Source organism: Ambystoma mexicanum, chromosome 1q, assembly GCF_040938575.1.
Source record: "Ambystoma mexicanum isolate Mex_15411 chromosome 1q, UKY_AmexF1_1, whole genome shotgun sequence".
NCBI classification, from domain to species: domain Eukaryota; kingdom Metazoa; phylum Chordata; class Amphibia; order Caudata; family Ambystomatidae; genus Ambystoma; species Ambystoma mexicanum.
This window is the reverse complement of record NC_090922.1, coordinates 906,077,664-906,098,845: the sequence shown is the minus strand read 5'-3', so window position 1 is coordinate 906,098,845 and position 21,182 is coordinate 906,077,664. Positions and strand designations below refer to the sequence as shown.

At 45.0% G+C, this 21,182-nt stretch overlaps 1 protein-coding gene across 4 annotated transcripts in view; it reads left to right on the top strand.

The window, feature by feature from the left end:
- Positions 1 to 21,182, top strand: part of FRRS1 (ferric chelate reductase 1) — a 730,440-nt gene that overhangs the window by 134,808 nt on the left and 574,450 nt on the right. For all 4 annotated transcript variants that reach the window (XM_069641539.1, XM_069641540.1, XM_069641538.1 and 1 more), the window contains exons 3-4: positions 3,898 to 4,034; positions 16,617 to 16,711. In XM_069641539.1, the coding sequence (XP_069497640.1) occupies positions 3,898 to 4,034; positions 16,617 to 16,711 (232 nt within the window). The remainder of the gene's footprint in view (positions 1 to 3,897; positions 4,035 to 16,616; positions 16,712 to 21,182) is intronic.

The following is a 21,182-nucleotide window of genomic DNA, read 5'->3' as shown; positions in this document are numbered from 1 at the left end:
ACCCATTTCTCATAATCTGGGAGTCATGTAGTCTCCTCTTGTGATAATGGAGGCAAATTCTCAAACTGTTCTTGACCATAGTTCCCAAGACAATGCATCAAAAGAATTTTCCTTTCAGTAGAAACATTAAGACCGTGAGCTGTAAGAACATAGTGGTCAAAACGTTTCTTCCATCTCTTCCATGGTATGACTGGTTCTCCTTGGACACCCAAAAAGTAGTTGGGAGGAGGTAGACCTTGTATGGCCATTCTGCTAGAATGTGTTCAAACCCTTGAAGGAGATGCGGTTTTATTTATCAACACACTCAAATGTTGCAGTTGCAAACACACTTTGCAAATGTGTTGTCTGCAGAACAGTGCTGCCCACTCAAGAAAAGGGACTTTTCTTTCTGTTATTTTTCACTCTTTCTCTCTTACTGCTTTTTCCTTTTTTTTTTTGTTTTAAATACATTTTATTTAAGAGGCTTGAAACAGCGGAATGAACTGTACCAATGTACAATGTGTGTAAAATGTGAAACTGGATCTACGCACCGTAGCAACCAAAATGGAGACACATTGTGGCATGTCTTTGGGTGCTTTCCTTTAATGTTCAGAGACTGCTGAGCTGTTAAGGATCATCACTGCTTGCGTTTTATTCGATGCTGTTATTCCTGGTACTCGCGCCTTTATTTAAACAAAGACCCCACCGGATAATTTAATAGCTGCCTCTCAACTGATGTTATATTATTGCTATTTGTAGTGCGCACGGTCGCCTGAAGGCATCACAGCGCTAGAGAGGAACAACTGCTGAGCCAGGAAGGGCAACAGAGCAAAGGAAAACAGATCTTAGAATAAGAAAGTGAGCATGTTCTACCATTTTCCCTATGTATTCCACATTTCAGATCACACTTAACATTCCACATATAATACAATGGTACACTAAGCTCATGGGGTGGGGGGGTGCCCTTTGTGCTGATGAATTAGGCCTCGCTCAAGTTTCTATCATGGAAGGTGGCTTTCCTCTTGGCGATCACCTCGGCCAGGCGGGTCGGGGAGATCAAGCACCTATCTTGGAAGCAGCCATACTTGTCCTTCCATGATTCAAGGGTGGTACTGCATATGCACCCCTCCTTTATGCTGAAGTTCCGCCTCTTTGAGCCTTTGGTATTGCTAGTCTTCCTCTTGAATCCGTTGTTGCCGGCGTAGAATTAGTTTTGTGGCACACACAAAGCTTTTGTAAGGCTTCTAAGCTGTTTGTCAATGTTGGACCTGTGAATCACGGAAGGGCCTTGTCCAAGGCTTCGATGTCCAGGTGGATCTCCGGCTGCATCATGCACTGTCATCGTCTGGCTATCAGGCCGTTGCCGGGCTGGTCGAGAACCCACTCCACCAGAGCCATTACAGCTCTACAGCGGTTCTCTCAGGTGTGCCTCTGGTCGACATCTGCAGGGCTGCTATGTGGTGGTCCACACACACCTTCATGAGGTTCTACTGCATCGATAGGGATTAGTGAGGAGTCCCTGGTCGACCAGGAGGTGCTACGCAACCTGTTAGTTTGAGGCGAGTCTGTTCCAGGGGTGAGTGTTTTATTGCTTCTGTTGAGCCTCGCCACCTCCCATGGTTGTGTATATGTACTGTTGTGTAATAGTTATTCATGAGCATGTGAATCCATGCCGGACCCCATTCTGGAGAAGGTTTAAGTTACCTGTAACTATTGTTCTCCAGCGTGGGTCTGGCATGGATTCACATGCCAATCCCTCCCTCTGAAGCTCTTCATGGTTCATACTGCCACTGTACATGCTCACCAAATCAGTAGATGGCCGCCAGGGGCGGGGCTTGGGGAGAGGACAGTCAATGGTGGGGGCAGTATGACCCAAAGGACAGTGATTGGTTTTGACAAGAAACACAGTTTGAAAGTGAATTCGTTTTTTCTTTTACCAAGGATTCCCAGACTGACTGTGTAATATTCATGATCAACACACAAAGGGGAGTCCCCCAGATGAACCATTCAGGAACAAATTTGATGACCCAGTCTCAATTTAAACTGGGTCCCGTTCCGTGAGTTGTATACATCACCTCACAGAATGAGAAATACACAGTGTACCAAATTTTTCATTTAATATAAAAAAATCATAGTTTTATTTCGTAGGCCATGGGTCCTACGTACACCAATCATAAAAAACACCACATACAGGCATATATCAATGTGGAAAATGTGTAAAATGCATTAATTACCAATTTCATGATATAATCATAAAAGCGCATGTGACACAGCGAGGATTATGTATACCAGAGCAGGGCGGGCGCACATTCTAACTTCCTGGCCCTATCTGGCTAACAAGTCACAGATATGCTCCGTGTGGCAGTGTCACCCAATTACAAATGCTAAAACTAATTGGACATGGCGAATTAAATTACGCCTGACCAAAACACACACATCCCAGGTCTACGTACATTATGGCGTTGTTGGGCCATATCACAGAGCTCGGTAGCGAGGAGCGATGTACAGGACGTTTCGGCAGGGCATCAATTCTGCTGCCTTCGTCAGGACCCCAAGGGGAATGGAGTTTTGAAGGGATAGAGTGGTCCCCCATGAGGTATTTCAGTACCCCAGAAATGGCGAAGATGCGCGGGAAAAAGCCTCCAAGCCTGCACATCTGCAGCAAGGGGCTTAAGCAGGTAATAGGGGGAGGTCCCTCTAGCGGCGAACACGAGGGTCCGAGGACCAGTTGGGCCGATCTGAGGGGGAGCAATACAACGTCCTCACTACACCATTACCGAGCTGGGAGGGCCCCCAGTTAAGCCGCAACCATTCAATCAGGATTGCAGGGCTGAACCGCATACAGGCCGCGCTGTGGCCATTCAAGCTCGGGCTCGATGCGATCCCGGAAGTGTGCTCAGCACTTCCCGTGTCAGAGAATCGACACAAAGAAAGGACCCGCCTTTGTGTAATATTCATGAGCATGTGAATCCATGCCAGACCCATGCTGGAGAACAAGAGTTAAAGATAAGTAATTTAAACCTTCTCAACGTTAGACCTAGAAAAACAACATTGAAGATGAACTCCCTCTGAGTTTAATGTATGCATACCTTGCACCACATCTGTGGACATATGCCGCAGGCACTGCCACCCATCCATGCACTTTAGAATGCAGCTATGGCTATGCAATTCTGGTCTAGCAGCATGCATAGGCGTCGACACTGAAACCCCTGACGTACCACAACACCTCTGCCATTAGTACATAGCGAATCCCTGTGAAAAACCCTGGTCTAGCTGGGCACACAGCGATCCTCTGGCTCTAGCACTCTATCCTAAACCACCAACAGCACCCACCCACGTGACTGCCCTGTGGTATGCTTACTCAAGCTTAGCCAGCCCACCTAATTCTTAACCTGGCAAAATGCACACACGCATCTTATAAATCAACTCTTAGAATCTCCCACACATGGACCATGGTGCCGAGGGCGTTCCAACCACAAAGCATATTAAGGACATACAAATGGGGAAAGGGCTCTACATGATTGACGAATACAATACAAATGTTGCCAGCACATCCTAAGAACCTTGCATTTTCCTCCAGAAAATCTGTGAAAGGGTGGGGAATCATGAACTGACTGGGACAATTCCCTGTCCTTGTGAAGAAGCTATTCTACTAAATATGAAGTTATTTGAATAAATATGATATTTAGTAGAACATAACACTTCTAATGTATCCTTATTCCGTACTTTGCACTGCTTCAGTACATGGTGTGATTGATATATTTGAATAATATTGAAGCATAGACTGTCCTTTTCACAAGTTTAAATTGTTTTAAGAGAATGTGGCTTTTGGATTTGGCAAGACATTTTAGTCCCATCTGATTGATGTTTGTTTTGTTTCCTATACCACTTCCTTACTATTTCTTTTGTTTTATGTAGTGACTTTATCTGGGACCCGTTTTGAAGGATTTTTCTTGCAAGCGCGTGATGTAGAAAACTTGGATGGTGCTGCCGTTGGATCATTCACGCTAATTGATGCTGAAGAGTCCCAACTTCTGACATGCCATGATGCACAGGTACAGCTGGAATAAAGACTTTTCTGAATCATGAATGGCTTAGTGAACATTAATGTGAGAGACCTTTAAAATAATGGAAGGTTCCTCTGACCTATAATGAAAAAGGCGAGGACTAATTGCAAATTGCAAAAAGATTTGAACGCTTTCCTTCCATGAATTCTCTTTTGCAGAAAGTGGTATATTTAACAAACTTTAATTTAAGACTCAATCATTCCACTTCCTTTGTTTTTCCCTGGGTACATTTATAGCTGGCTTATCCACACATTGACCCCTGGCTCAAAATACCCATGAACAATCGCCCAAACAAAAGGAAAGAAAGCTATACTATACAAGGACTACCTTCCTTGAACGTTTTGATGGCCTGGGACTGAGAATATAATCTCCTGAAGTGCAAGAGATCCAATCACTAGCATGGAAAACACTCAATTGCATCAATTTGTATGGACCACTGCTCTGCATCACCACTCGCTCCTCTTCCCTCTATTGTAGCGCGGCCATCATGATATCTCTTTCCTGATCATGACCTCTATTTCCACCAAGCCCTAAAACATTTCCCTTAACTCCTGGGCCTAGAAGAACATTGTAATGCCCACTCATGCTGCTACTGAAGTAGCTACTAGCCATCCCTATTCAATCTTTTCTTTCGATCAACCTACTTACCTGCTTATCACTAGACCTCCAACACCCTGACTCCTCATAAGCACTCTTCCCTATCCAGGATAGGGAAGGAAACCTGCTAGTTCAAATAAGAGCTCAATTGTTATGGTGAACAAGAAAGACGCTGAAGTAGAGTCAAACCCAATCAAGGTAGGTAGCAGAACAGCAAGGCTTACACAGTGCGAGAGTGTCTAGGTATACAATGAGACCCCCACAGTGCACATCATTAATTCCAGTTAGACCAGTAATGTGAGAAACCTGAAGGTATTCTCACTCCTAGACCCCTTGGATACTCTGCAATCTCCAGGGAAAGGCCATCGCTATTGGATGCCGACCCTGGAGGCAGAGAAGCGAGGGAGAATCACCTGGGTGGAAGGTCCTTGAGGATTGGGAGTGGGATGCCCTTCGGCGAGACATGGTATCCCCCTTTCCCTAGTGACAACCAACCCAACCCTTCCCCAATCTTTATGGGCTATTGTAAGTCTGTTCCCCTCATTTCTCCACAATTGATACTTGACCGTACTGGGACGAAGAAGAGGCAACTAAGAGCAATAAAGACTATGCTCTTTTACCATTCTAGTACTGGGATGCGGAAGCTGCCTTCAAGAGCAGTGAAGGTCAGGCATGTCCCTTTTAATTGTGGTCAGGCAAGGATGATTGGTCATCGACACCTGCAACCTGTTAAAGGGCCGCAAGTGTATAAATTGAGCCCAACCCAATGGCAAAAGGGAAGCGATAGAAGGACCAGGAGGCCGGTGCATTCAGCGTAGCAACCTATAACGTGGCGTGGGTGTTGGAACTCCCTGGAGCAGAAGGAAGAAGGTGAAGGGAGCCGTGCTGGAAGGCTGTCCCTTCCCTTTCTGCTTGAGTGTTTGTTCCCCTGTGGTGGAAGACCATCACAGGAATGCCTGAGTGGCCGGAACTGGAGCCCAGACACTAAAGACAGAAGGCTGTGTGATCCGCGATGCAGCACAATCTCTTAAAGCGACCATTGAGTTCTAGTGATTGAGAAACCTGGTGTGCATGTGTATGAACTCTTCATTTTCTGAATGCTGTGTGCTTGCTTCAGAATAGCACGTTGTCTAAAGTCTCCGATCCCTTTCATTGTCAATCATCAAACAGAGGGTAATACTTTGTAGTGGAGTGATCGCTTGTGATGAGAAACACATTTTCGAAGGTCTTCCGACATTAAACTAAGCAATTACAGAGAAACAAACAAATATTACAATACGGATGAAGTGACAATGGACCATAAATCGGGGGCTAACTATTGCATACCAAACTGAATTAAAACCTTGCTACCAAACCGAATTGAAGCCATTGCAACACAGAAAGGGGAGGAACTTTAAATTCAAGCACGCCATTATGTTTAATGAACATTACAAGCAAACCATTATCTGTGGAAGTGCTAAAAGTCGTATAACTCTACACATTCCACAGTATGCTGTAATCTAATGTGACTTTAAAGAGCATACACACAAGATACTGAATCCTGTTTATTTTCAACCTGTTTGAAAACTACAAATTATCTGAACAGTGACATTTTGAACTGGTATGAAAGCTACATGTTATCTTAACAAATATTTGAAAATAACCTCAATTGAACTGTCGGCAAGGATATTTTGTTTCTTTTTGAACTGTATATATTGGAATTTGGACAATGGAACCAACCAGAGGCATTTCATTTCAAGATTGTTTGAACTATGTGATTTGGAACTTGGGGAAGGGAATCAGAGTACTGAATTGGGGAAAGGAAACCCTGAGACCTGAATACGACTATTACATTCTAAATCTAAGAAAGGGAACTTTGTCTTTTTCTTTGTGGAACTTTTTTATACTTGGGGAAGTGAGCAGATGGGAAGCTGCAAGCTGGAAGAAGCTATGAACTTTGTTGGACACTGTTTCTTTTGGTTGCTGACATCCCTAAACATTGTATAGATTAGTTGTGAGGGCAAGCGTAGGTTTTGGGAACAGGAAGATTCCTAAATTGTACTCTTTTCACTTAAACATTTTTTAGTTTTATTTAGATTAGCATAGGGCAAGTTGGTCTTTCCATCCTGACATTTAAGTTAATAAAATTGCTTTAAATTGGAAATCTGTTCTGTCCTTCTTTATGATGCCTTCACAGTAAGTAAATGAATATACAATGATTTATCGGTCTTTAACATACCTAATGGTTTAATTACTTGTAAGTATTGTTGCACAATTATAATAAAATACATCTATACATTCACTCTTGTGAGACAATAGACAGCATTTGATTCAAAACCAGTGCAATACAGGTAAGTAATCAGATTGAAAAAGCACTGTGCAAACAGATGAGAGGAATACTGGAATAGTTCCATACTACTTAATAAGTCCAGCCCTGAGATGGATTGGGGGCCTAGTGCCCTATGTTAGGCAGAATTGCATGCAGTACCCTCTGTGACCACCATACACAATTAGGATTACAGGTGTAAGCAAGACCAAACTTTAGTATAAGGCTGTACCACACAGTTTGTTGGTAGCGAGTTGAGCAGCCAGGCTTACCTCAAGAGTGAATGTGAGCAGTACATGTAGTTACACAGAGGAGTTTCAATCAGTGGTTCAAGTAGACACTTATACTCAAGGTTTCTTGGTAAAACGCTCATTCATTTATTTACACAATCATTTATAAAACATTTCACTAGAAGAAGACAACCTAATATTATAGACCAATACACTTCAATGCAAATTTCTAAGTTTTTGAGACAGTTTGAGCTCCCCTGAAAAAGGAGCCAAATGGCAGTTCAGTTACTTAGCAGTGAGCAAAAAGGACAAAAGTAAGTAGAATAGATTATATACACTTTGTAGGCAGTATAAATAGTTTCAGTTCACCAGAATAGTTGAAGTCATGTCAATAGGCCAGGCCAAAGTCAATGGGCTAGTGTTCTGGATAAGAAAGAACAGTTCTGGTATCAAACTGTAAAGTCTCTGCAAAAGTTCTCAGAACTAGTTTAGGCTAAACAGAATCATTTGTGGGGTCACCAGCTGATTAGGCTTGCAAGTTGGGAAAGTTTCACAAACTTTCTCCACGAGAGTGGCGTTCTCTGAATCGGGTTGGCAAAGTTCCTTTGTATGAAGAAAAAAAATGTTGCTGAAGTCATGGTTCCTGGCAGTTCCTGCAGATCTCGCTGTTCCTGAGCTTCAGTCGTGGGGACAAGAAAGAGGACGTCGGGGAACTCCTGCACTGCATGGGATCGTTGAAGAAAGCAAACAAAATAGTCACTTCAGTTCCAGTAGCTGTAGATTCAAGAACACAAACTGGTGTCCCTCTCCCTGGTTAAACCCAACCAGCCTTGAGAATGGTATCCAGGTGTTTTATGAGTTGATTGGTCCCACCAACTCAAAGGAAACAGCCATCCTTGAAGGAGGTTCTCTGTCGAATGGAGTTTGGCAATACGGACCTGCAGCAGGGCTTCACCGGGCAAACCAACGGTCCAGTGGTTGCAGCAGCCATCCTCTTCCAGCTTGTCTTAGGTTCTTTTGTTCCAGTGGTCGACTCTGCCTTCCAGTCCACAAGACTCGCCTTTTAAACAGTTTCTCCCTTTCAATCCAGCCAAGCTGTCACTCACCCAGCAGGGTGGCTGTCCTTGCCGGACAGTCAGCCAGCCAATCACGCCAGAGTGCATTTGGGTCTCCTAGGAGACTAAGCACAGGGCGATTTGGGCACCTCCCTCACTTCCCGCCCACCCTAGACACTCAGACGCCAAGGGCTGACTTCAGTACTGAAGCCTGCCAAAGGCACACAAAGGGACCAAACCTGGTTTGGCGCGCAGAGACAAACACTAGAAGGACCTTTCCAAAAAGAAATGGCGAAAAAAGAATACCGGGACCCGTTTAAACAAAGGGGCTTAAGGCGCCATCTTGAAACACATGGCTCTTGTGATTTGTAGCTACCGGTGTTTGCGGTTGGGAAAAATCATGGTAGTTTCAATAGGAAAGAGTAGCATTTGACTGCTACATGAGTGTTTAGACACAGAGGATGCTTTGTAACCCTTCATCACTCCATTGTAAGATGGTGTGTGCTGGGTTGTTGAATTTGGAAAAGTCTAGTAAAGTCAATTTCATTTTACATTCTCTGGGAAACAGTAGTTTATCCCAGAGAAGGTATTGAAACCTTTGGGAAGTCTAAAAGACATCACTGTGTCACTGCACTGAGGGTGCTGTGTAACACACATGAAAAGAGGATGCCTGTGGAGTTATCTAAAAACTCCATAATCCGAGAACACAAATGTAAAACACACATCAAAATACATGAAAGATTGTGAAAAAAGGCTCACACTCTTTCCAGGAAAAAATATCAAGTCCTCAAAATCCAGCAAAGTTGCCGGGGGTCTCCAAGGTGAAGGGAATTAGCACATTTCTGAGAATTCTCCCGAACACCCTAAATTCATCAGTTGCAAAACATATACTTTTCAGGATTATTATGTTAATGACTGTGGTTGCGATTCAAAGTTCCAAAACCGTAAGGAAAGTTCTGGTAAGTAACTCTCCCATTAGTTGGGTCCCTGGAGGGGATTATTGCCTTAGACCACCACCGATCTAAGTCAGTAAAAAGATGGGAACACCATGTCACCCTGCGGATGGAGGGGCAAACAGGTGTGTTAAGCTCCCCCTTACTCCAATTTCCCCAGCGACTACTTCAAAGGTTCTGGTTTCTGTTGGGAACACATCCTTCTGTGCTTTTTTTCAGTCAAAAGAGCCCCAATGATCCTGGGTGCAGAGGTCTGGTTTGGGTGCATGATTTACAGTTCCAGGCACTGTCCAGCTGAACACCCTTGAGAAGAAATAGACTTCTGCTGAGCAGGCGACCTTAGGAGCCCTCCAGGGATAAAAGACTGGTGGCAACGGGAGTCACCATGATTTGGGAGGCGACAGATGATCGTTGATGGGCCAACAAAGGAGTAGGCCCTGCACGGTTTCAAGGATGAATATGCAAGAGCAGTTGTAGCACAAGTTGAAGTTCCTCCAAATTCAGAACAGTGACTGTTGGCCCAGGAGAGATCTGGTCTGGGTGGTCCAGGGACAGTTATGCAGGCTCAGCAGGCACGCACAGATCCTTGAACAGGGGCTGAGACTGGTTGTTCCCACCAACACACTGGTCGAAGCACAGACAAGGGTGTAACGAATCAACTTCCGGGGTACCAGTGATAGAGGTGTGAATATCAGTTTCTAAACCATCATTCAGCCCCTCAACTCTGATACACCAGATAGGACCCGAACAGATTGGAATAACTAGCAAATTATAAACCTCCTTGTCCTATTTTGGTAATGTGGACGAAATTAAATGGCAGGTTTATCTCTGAAAGGTTGTGGATCGTTGGTTAGTTGCAACATAGCAAAAATACAATTTATTACCCAGTGATAAAAGGAGTGTCCAGTCAAGGTTGTATTATAAATACCTACTTCCATTAATCACAACAGTCTAACACTACGAAATACAGCCTACCGTGTAAAGGAATGCAGAGGACAGACAGTTTCGAAGAAGGAAGAGGGATGCACTCTTGATAGTGACGAGAGGCTAGTCGGTTTGGTCAATAATCACAGCAGTTTAAGGTTTCGTGGGTTAAGCAGAAAGGGGGAAAAGGGTCTTAAAATGTCTCTAGGGGCTTTCTGGGTAGGACCAGGGGGACAGAAGCACAATGTACCTTTTGGCTGTAGATATCTTTGGTACTCGACATGGTCAAGTCGGCTTCAGGTTGCTTTGCAGGCTTCTGCGACAGTCGAGATGGGAGTCCGCTGTGTGTATTAGGCGGCAAGACGGTTCAGTGAGCGAAGCTAGACTACGGCTGCAGGCTGGCCTACACAGCGGATCAGGGTCAATAATCGCCTGTGCTGATCAGAGGTTCTGAAGCACTGGTTGAGATGTCTCGGATGTCTTTAAGTGACTGCGGCTTGACAACGGTCAGCATTGCAGTCGGTTGCGGATTTAGGAACTCGACTTGCACGAAAAGGTTCTTTAAGTTGGATGGTGGTAGATGGCGGCTGATGCACTTCTCCCAGATTCTTCAATGGACTTGTGGCGTCCTTTAAGGCAGTGGCCCAAAACTGTGTTGCAGGCAGCTGCCTTGTCTTTGGTTGTAGGTTCAGAAACCACTTCGCACTTCCTATCCAAGAAGCCTGCTGTAGAGCCTAGCAGGGCACACTGTGCTTGCTGTGTACAGGGTTCTGGAGTGGCTGGAGGGTCCTCTTGAGTCCTGTTTGATTTAATTGACTACCTCCTTTTGAAGTTTGGCTCACAATGTTCTCTGTAGGGGTGTGGAAGGAGGAGGCTGAAACAAAGGTTGCATACATTTGGGCAAAGACTTTTGTTCTTAAATAGAGAAAACCCAATCTTTCCCTAACTCTAAGAGGGGTTTCCATGCCTCAACTAAAACACTAAGTAAAATGTCTGAATGTCCTCTGTTCAGTGTCAACATTCTTCTCCTATACCTTACACTTGAAAACAAACTGAAGTGGTTTACTGTCCTCTTGGTCCAGAAGAATGAGACTCCCTTCTGCCGGTCAGGCACAGTTCAAAATAAAGAGGGGGAAATGACTTCCCTTCACCTGGGTTTGTTCAGGCTTCACTTGGCAATTGAACAGAGTAGGGGGAGTGCCTCATTCCCCATGGCCTTTCTCAGGCTTGTTTTCACAGCCTCACAAAGTAGGAGGAATATCTCCTTCCCCTGGCCTTTCTGAGGCTTGTTGTCACAGCCTCACAAAGTAGGAGGAATGTCTCCCGTCCTCTGGACTTTCTCAGACTTGTTTGGCCTCTCCACTGGCTCAGTTGGGAGACCTGGTATACTCCCCTGCCAGGTATTACCTTGGTTTCCAGACCCTTTTCTTATGCTCTCTTGCCCTTTATCTGAGCCTCTTCACTGCCTCGACAGGCAGTCGAGGTGTCCAGGTGTACTCCCCTGCCAGGTTCTGCCTTGCATCCCAGACCCTTTTTCAATATGCTTTCTCGTTTTTGGGTCCCCGACCCCTTTTTTGGTTTTGTACCCTTTACATTTTATTTTCATTCTAGGGTCCCAGACCCCTTTATATTGGCTTTTCGTTGCCATGTCCCAGACCCCTTAACATGGGTTTTTCTTGCCCCTTGAAGTTTCGGGACTGCCCCTGTATGCTCCTTATGGGCTCCCATTCGCTCACCTAGACCACTGGCATCTCTGCTTCTTCCGAAGGTTCTTCTGAGTTGGTTTGTGTTTTCTGCACACTGCCATATGCAATTCCCGAGCACTTCCTGGGAGCCGGGCTGCGTGTATCTGCTGGACCGTTTCCCGCAGTGTTGTTCCACGCCGGGAGCCTCAGCCTCTAATGCCACTTGGTTCCTCGGTCTCCTCAAGCAGGTAGGGATGCCGTTACTTCTCCAGCCACGTCCCGGTCAGCAGCTGCAGGATCAGCTTTGCCATCTGCGGTATTTGAACTTCGCTCGCAGTGCCTCCAGGGAGGGGCTGACCCCATGGTTAGTCCATCTTCCGTTTTTAAGTTCCTTCTCATAAGGAACTAGACTGTACATTAAGGTTGTCTTGAGGGTATTTCTGGGCTACATGCCTCTTCCTCGTCCCAGTATGTCGAGATGACAGTTCAGTGAAGTCGACCTTACTCTTCCTCATCCCAGTACTACGGGTACTATTGATCTGGCATAAGTACATAGGGAAGTTGGTAGGAGTAGAGGGAGATAAGGAAGGAGGTGTGAAAGAGGTAGGTGAATAGGGAAAATGCTGTGTCTGCCCATGTTGTCCTCCATATATCCCAGAGGGGGAATCCCTCCCCATGAGATCCTCCTGCTGAGTACCATCCTCAGGGGGACTATCGGTTAGTGGCCTCACCTCCCTGGCCTCATGGAAAGGGTCTCTCCCCCACCCCCTCGCGGAGAAGTGACGTCATCAAAGGATTAGTCGCATCTCTCTTCGCTATTATGTGCTTCTTGCACCAAATGTCGCGTTTCTTTCAACTTTTCCAAGGGTATGGTTATCCACTGTTCTTCTCTCTGTTCAACTCCTGAGTAATACTTTCTCATCATAACACTTTAGGTTAATCAGTTTCAGATTTAACTCTGTCTCATTATTTCCACAAAGACGAGTGGCTTGCGCAGCATAATGATTCCCTCTGGGCCTCCCATTATTCCTGTTCTCCCTGTTGCCTTCGTGTGTGAATGGGAATGTCCTTGGGAGCCTCTCGCTTTGCTTTCCTTTTCTCCTTTCGGTGTCTCAATATTTCATGGGCTGATCGGACAGCCTGTTGTGAGATACCTGCGGTTATATCGGCGATGGTTTGTGGGCAAGTTGTCCACCATGGGTACTTTGTGGTCTTGCCACCACCTTCTTCTGGCTTCCTGTGTTCTTGGCTTCTTTCGCTGAGGACTCACTGCAGCTCTGGCATCCTGCTGCTCTTCAGTGTCAGGCGAATTTGAAATTCGCACCTTCCTTGCTTACGCTCGCTCCATCTTCTGCTGGTGTTGCACGACTCGGGGTCTTCCCTTGCCGGTGTAAGCGTTCCTCTCTTGGTCTTGTCAAGTACATGTTATTGTTCTCGTCCCAGTGGACTGAATATGTTGATTTAAAGGGACATGTTCTTTTCCTATGTGATGTCTATCAAGTGTTTCTTCGTAACAGTCTCTGGTATTGTGGAGCATCTCATGTAGGCCATGGTATAAACAGGGAGTTGCTCACAGGAACGTAATCCCTTCTACAGCAATGTTGAGCATATTTCAATCTCAAACCCAAGCACCCCTGACCAAGATGCTTTATGTGGATATAATATGCCTGCTCTTGATATGTGCTGAAAACCTCTGCCGCTATACAGGCACTCCTTCCACACATGATCTGAATGCAGCATGCTGGACACTTGCGCGTGACCCTTAACGTAACTCATAAAGGGCATGCCCCAACCACTCGCTCATGGACAAGTCACCAGCACTACATTTTAACCCCAATAACCGATCTGTGGTATGCAGATGTCATTTAATACAATGTTTTCAAACACATCATGAATATTTAATAGTTGTAAATTTAAAGGATCGTGTAAGCCACAAATTAATATTTATGTAAGTTCTAACAATACTACCACAGATCAATGCATTAAGAAATCTGTTTATTCATTTTTTGTGCTGTTACTGATCATTTCTACCCATTATGTTGGGTTCTCTAAGCCTGCACTATGTATGTGCAATTATTTTAAATAGTACTTTTTTTAGGGACTTTAGTAAAAGTCCATCTATGGTAGGACTAGTGAAGACTCCCTCTTAGATATCCAGGGCTCAAATTCTTAGATTTGGCCTGAACCATCCATTGCTGAGTAGCCAGGCGTAGCCTATGAGGGAGAAGAGATGTAGTTGAGCCCAAAGATCTTTTGAGCACAATTGCTGTCAAGGAAACACTGGCACGCTATAGTATGAAAATATGCTTATTTATTATATACACTAGGCAATGTTCAATTCAAAATATACTTCAGGTACACAAGGTTTCATATATTACATGGCCTGTGGTAGTGGCCATGTAGTTATGGTTAAGTTGCTAAACCCATAGGAAGAGCACTGGTTGGGCGGCTTATAACAACAACACTCCAATACAATGATTTTAGATGAGTACATTGTTTAATAGATGAGGTAGTTCACAATGGGTCTCCGATCACCCTTGACATCTTGTTACCAACAATATAAACACAACTCCTTGTAGGGACTTCATCAGAATGTATTTGACAAGTGATGTCATCAATGATGCCATCAATGACATTTGTGATGTCATCTTTGATGTCCTGGGTGTTAGTCTTAGCAGTGCACAGTGGTGGCGCCAGTTATGGTTGCTTAGCTTGCCATAACTGGCAATTTTCTGGCGTTTTTCGGTTTTACTTGTAACGATAACGTCTCTTAACGTTTCTTTCATTGAATTTCATTGGTTTTTATTAGTGCAACTTAACCATAACGTCCCCTTAACAAAATGTTCATTGCATATATCCCTCTATCCCTCTATCCCTATGGGGTTTGGGGGTGGTTAGATACTGTCAAAGTTCAGAAAATGATTTTAAGTAACAAGTAGGTAACACATTTTGATTCAGAGTTCAAGGGGTCTAGATAGGCCACCTGAAGGATTTCAGCCCTGGGGACAAGTTTCCTCAGGCCCTGGAGAACACAGTTTGGTCGTCCACCTGAATGTGACTCGGAAAGCTCAGAACGAGCGAACAGCAACAAAGCTACCTAGGTATGTACCCAGGAGTTAGACAGTACCTTCTATGATGAAGAGCGATTACACCAGCGGGACCCTAAGGTAAAACAGCAGCTCTGTTTCGGGTAGCTGGCCTTGGCAGCTGGATCGGGAGCAGACGGTCAGACTTAGTCACAGGAATGCCCAGCAGATTATCTTCGCAGCACTTGGATGTGGAGGCTTGACACGGGCTTTGTAGCTGCAACGGTTGTCACCTGGCAGACTTTTACTACACGTTAGGCAGACTTTCTTCCTTCTTTCTGTCCTCAACTCTTCTGAGGGGACTTCTACAATCGGGATGGAGTCTCTGTAGGTCCAGACAGATGCCGACAAGTTTGCAGCCAGCACCACGCTCGACGAGATGATGCACTGCGTTGCAGGGTATTTGTGTTTTGCAGGCCTGGAAGATCGCAGCACTTGGTGGGATCGCTCAAACTGTAGCTGGTCTTGAGAATGGTTGGGTTCAACAGTCCAAGGGAGAAAGTCCTCCATTTTGGATCTTCCTGTGGCACAGAAGGAAGGGCTGGAGCTGCAGCGGTCACTAAATCGGCTTGGTCGTTGCTGGAGGTGGTTGCAGTCGTCCTGCCTTCTTTTTCTGTTTCTTCCAGTGGTTGCCTCTGGCTTCAGCATCAAGACCCTTGCCTTTTATGCAGGAACCCAGCCAATAAGCATGCATTCAGCATTCAAACTTTGTGTGGTGTCTGTACCAAGGGGACAGCCAGGCACCTAGTTAGAAGTGGACCGAACAAAGACCGGAGGAGTTTAGGTGGCCTCCTATGCGCCTCCGGGCACGGGAACCTATCTATGACAAACGAGTGAGCAAGACATCCCCCATCCAGGTTAGCAGAGGAAGGCTCAAGAAAAGGCAAACCGTTGTGAGATGGCGACAAAAGAAGACAGGCTTCATTTTAGGTCAATGGTGACCCGTGTGGCCTTTACCGCAGCATGCAAAAATCACAACAGTCTGTAGAAAATATCCACTGCCACCAGCCACTCAGACTTGCCACTGTAACTAGAAAGTTACAGGAGAAGTGAGAAAAGGGATACAAGTTGTCCCCTCAGCACTCCACATAAGGTGGGGTATTGTGATCTCACAAAGGAAAGGCATAGGTAGGATAACAAGTATCCCCACCTAGCCTGGTAACATTAAGTTAGCACAGGAAAATAAAAGAAAACCAAAGAGGTAAGCTCAATGAACTGCAGCAACACTGCACAGAAAGTGCTGTGTGCTGATATAATAAAAGAGAGATGCCTCAAAAAGATGGAGGAACGCAGACCATCAAGGAAAGGCAAAAAGGGTCTCCAGAGTAACAGAAAAAAAATAGTGAGTGAGGAAAAAGGTTCTAACTCCCTCGGGAGAGTTAGATAAAATGCAGAGGTGTGGCAAAAAGTGCTGGGGGGCACACTAAGTGGGGAGAATTACACTCCAGATGCAATTTCTACCTAACACTTTTGAATGCAAAATTGTTGGATCACTTAATTCCTAGTTTCTCATTGCTTAAAAGATCTCCTGCGCAATAATTTAATTATGTTCAACTTCCATTAGCTTTGCATTTCTGTTACTTTGACAATGTGAGTGCGTTTGCCCATGTCATTCAAAAGCGCTTACAATTTTCTTCTTCTTTGCCAATCCAACTGAGTTGTGGTGGAGTGCATGCAACCTCTAATTGCTATCTTGCCGTGCTGTGCTTGTAGTTGACCTTTGTCTTTGTTTCAGGATTCAGCTGTCAGTCATACAAGTAAATCGAGAAAGACCCAAATCGAGGCTTATTGGAATCCCCCCATCAATGCACCACAGCGCATTCAGTTTCGGTGAGTAAGCGCAAGCTTTATAGCAAGGGGGGCTGAGGGCAGGGGCTGAGGTGGGAGTACAAATTAAATGTACACTCTAATCTGAACATTGTACAAAGTAGTCGTTAGGAGAAGCCAAGTGTTGAAGATGCTGTTGCATAGAAGCCATCTAGTAAACTAAGTTGTTAACCTAATCCCGCATCCTGTACAATCGGATCATTGAAGATTACATAATGATTCATTATTTAATGTCTGCTTGAGTTATAAAAGTATACTGACCTCAGTTCCTTGATGGCACCTTATATCATGGCATCATTATAAAATGACATTTTAAGCCACAAAGATGGCAAGCAATCCTTTGTAATCTTTCATTTAAAATCTGGGTGCTCCTCTTCCAAAGCACAGTTCACTTGTTACTACTTCCGAATCCTGCTATGCCTCAAGATAGGTTGAGTTGCTGGAAGAATTTCTGGCGTGCCTTCTGGCTCCTATAGAACGGAATGGGTTGAATGCTTGAACCCATTCTGCTTAACATTTAAAGATCATTGAGGTAATTCCATTCATATTGTGGCGCTTTTCTGTTGCCACGTTCAGACGTGCAATTGGATTAAACCTACGTAGGTGTAGGGTCTTGAGTGGTGGTTTGTTCTGTGATTTTTGAAGTTGGGAATTAAATAATATCTAGGGATTAAAAAGTCAATCTTCCAAATTGTGGTTTTATTGTTTGGGGTGGGGGGGAAGAGCAATCACACCTAAGTTTTCATGCAAAATTAATGAAAACATTTTTACCTTAAAGTTCTTTTTTAAATAAGGCGGCAATAAAAATTGAATGCCTTCCTGTACCACATGGTCTACTTGGCTGCTCAAGAAGTCTTGAACTCAATCGAAATAGAGTTGTTTTGTAACTGGTGTCTTGGCTGCATGAAAAACACGAAGAGTACCAGCAACCCCAAACTAATCGGGGGGGGGGGGGCAGGAGGGGTGGCAACCATAAGGATTTACACCAAGTGCTCCTAATGTGATAATGTGTGTGCTGCACCTACTTCTTTCTAGGGTACTCCTCTTCTGCTATCTTTGTTCCAAAATATATCCTTCAAGCTCTGTGGGAGGAAGCAGGGGAGTGCCACCTAATCCTCCTACTCGTAATAGTCCTTCATTGGAACCTGAGCCCACCCACACCCCATAGAGATCCAGGCCCCTTTTGACCCAGTTAAAAATGCACCACAGGCTCCTCTGTCGTCTCCTGGGGATCCTTGGTTGAGACATCTAGAGTTGGGCAGAAACCTCTTTCTACAGCTCCAACCAACAAAGAACTGGAGCTTAAGTGGTTTCCTTCTGACACAATCTCTTTGTCCTATGACTCTGCCCGCCACCTATGTGATGGCGACTACTTCATTCTCAAAATCTTAAACAAGCTCATCCTTTGTCAGCTTTGACTTCCATTCCCACAGGAAAAGAGAAACATTTGGATAGCTTGGGCCAAAAGCTGCATGCAAATTCCACTCTACTCTTATTACAACGTACACAGAACGCCAGCAGGCCTCGAATTGCGACTCACCGAGACTGTTTAATAGAGCTACAAATAAAGGAAAGACCAACTCTTATCACAGTCTATTGCTTTCATTCACTGTCGGGGATAGATAACATTCAGTAGTTTTTCCACACTGTTATATAGGCTCACTGACATTTCCACTGCTATATTAACCCACAGTTTGCAAGCCAGAGCTCCACAGGGATTGATGCAACTGGTGAACTAAGGCTCACTGCACCCACTGATGTATCATCAGTTCACATTAACCAACTTAACCACAAGGAACTCGGAAGAAAATGTGACGCTATCACACCAGATGAAATAATAGACACACTCCAAAAATGGATCACAGAAGTCCTAGTCCGAAAAAACTGAGCTTTGTAGAAAATAAACTGGAAAATAGAACAAGCATGGAGAAAACATAACCAGCATGGCAAAATACTGTACGAAAATGTTACAGCTCTATAAATTAAACATAAAAGCAAAGAAAGCACCCTATGTCTAACGAATCTCAAAAGCAAGCAATACAAAGAAAGATGTTCAACATCCTTAACAAGATAAGAAACCCAACATCATGGAATAACATCTCCACTCCCTCACAAAATCCCTGTGACGACTGTGCACACAGCTTAGAAAGAGTCCTGAACATCCAGAAACTCATTAGCATTATGCCCAACAACATAAGCAACTATATCACCAAACCCATCCCCAAAAGCAACCACAATGCTGAACTGCTTTGCAGCGATCTTCACAGAAGATTTTACTAAAATGGTGAAGGAAAGCAATAAAGCCGGCTCCCCAATCGACCCCTGCACAGTAAACATCTACAAGAAAATCTCCAGAAGACACACCTGCACAATACTCCCATAAGCTAATGAACCACTCACTGGAAACAGAAACTGCCTGTGAAGCTTCAGACCCGCCTACATTAAACCCTTTCTCAAAGATCCCACTGGAAGCATAGACCATCCAAACACCCCTTGCCTGGCAGTTCTGAAACCACATGAAGGACTGGGGGTGGGGGCAGAAACTGGTATGTCAACTTACCTCCCTGACTCAAATTTTTCAGAGGCCACTGCTGGTGTTGTGCAATCTGTTTGGGAATGCTCGGGGGTTGCAGGTGTAGAGGTCACTTTTGGATGCAGCGACTTAGTTTGGGTGGGCCACACTGCTTTGGAATCTGTTCCAAGCAGCTTCCAGTAAGACCCAGGAAGAAATATACCTCAGGAGACACCTCCAGGGATCGATGGAGATGTGTTTCAACGGGAGTCGACACAATCGGGCAGCGACAGGCGACATTCAGTGGATGATCTAAGAAGCAGGTCCTGCACTGCTTCAGTTGATGCAAGAAGGCTGGTAATGCAGGAGAAGGCGACTTACAGTATAAGTTGAAGATCCTCCAAGTTCCAAGGTTGGAACAGCGAAAGCTGCAGCGAGTTAGCCTAGGAGTGTGTTGGTTAGTCCACCAGTTGGTCCAGGGACACTTCAAAGTTTCAGAAGGCATGTATCCTTGAGCAGGGGTCGAGATTGGTTGTTCCTGCCAGTCCAGGGGTCGAAGCACCAACTAGGGTCTTCTTGAGACCAGGCAGAGGAACAGGGCATCACCGGAGTTGGGAATGGTCAGCTACAGAGGTCGTCTTCAGGCTGCCATGTTGCTGCTCTTCTTGTTGGAGGACTCTGTGCCAACCATCTGTCGAGTTACTGCAGGAGCCCCCCTTTTATCGAATATTTGGGTTGGGAGCATACCCAGGCCCACCAATGTTAAGGATCTGCAACATTCAAACAGGCAGAGACTATCCAACCATTGATAGACACTGGCCAGAACATCTGCCAAGCCACAGACTTTCAGACACTAGATCTGTGGCTTGGGACTAGACAGTTCCAGCCCCTTCTCTGGTCACACACAAACCTGCCCATAGCCTGCAAAAGCCATAGCTTCCTCTGGGAAAGGGCATGCTATATATGGCATTTCTTGACCTAAGAAGGCCAATGAACAATATGGCCAAAAAAACGACCAGAAACCCAGTGGCACTGCCATCTTGGGGTGCTCACCATGTTTAACCGCCAATCACAGTAAATGCAAAAGTGTGCGGGTAAAATGTTGCAAAAATGGCAAAAATACCACTGCTTCAACCAGCTTCTTTTAGGCACATTGTAACAGTGACTGAAAGGCTATTATATAAAATAAATGCTAGGATACAAAGTATCCTAACTACACTAGAATGCAAGGTGACGTGTGCATTAGTAAACTTACAAGAAATCAAAAACTGATAGTCTTGGAAACTACCTTCTACCTGCAAGACAGACTTAACCAGATGCCGTGAGGTTTGCACTTCGCCCCCATTAACCCATACTAAAACACTCCAAACTCCTGTAAACAGAGACTGAGCTAATGTGACTGCTCACCCAGTGTCCATTGCAAGAAGCAGAGGGTGATCACCAAGGGCTTCTTTCACCAGCCCACTGCCTCGTTGGCGAGAAGTTAAAAGGATTATTCTGCTCTGCTCCATATGTCTGTAGTCTGCGGCAGGATTTGGGTTTTCGTAGCAGGCTGGGCATCAATTTCATTGGGTTCTATCATTATCCTCAAAGGGGTGCAGAATAGCCCTTCCCTTTGTTCAACCTTCCTTTCCTTTTTAGCACATAGGTGCTAGGACCCTCCCCTGGAGCCTGTTCCAGGGCAGAGAGATGGCAGGGTGTTTACTACAGGTTATTCACTTTTACAAATAAGAACCAGACGGGTCTGAAAATGGTGGTAGACCTTTCTCCCTTGAACTCCTTCCTGTAGGATGCTGCTCTTCACGTCCTTATTTGGCCCTGCCCAAGGAAGTTCATTCGTCCCTGGTAGGTCACACTACCAGTTCAAAGCCTTTACCTTGGCTTCTATGCAGCCACAAGTTTGTTCAAGCTCATGACCACTGTGGGCACTCGCCTCTGGATGAAGGGCATTCACGTATACAA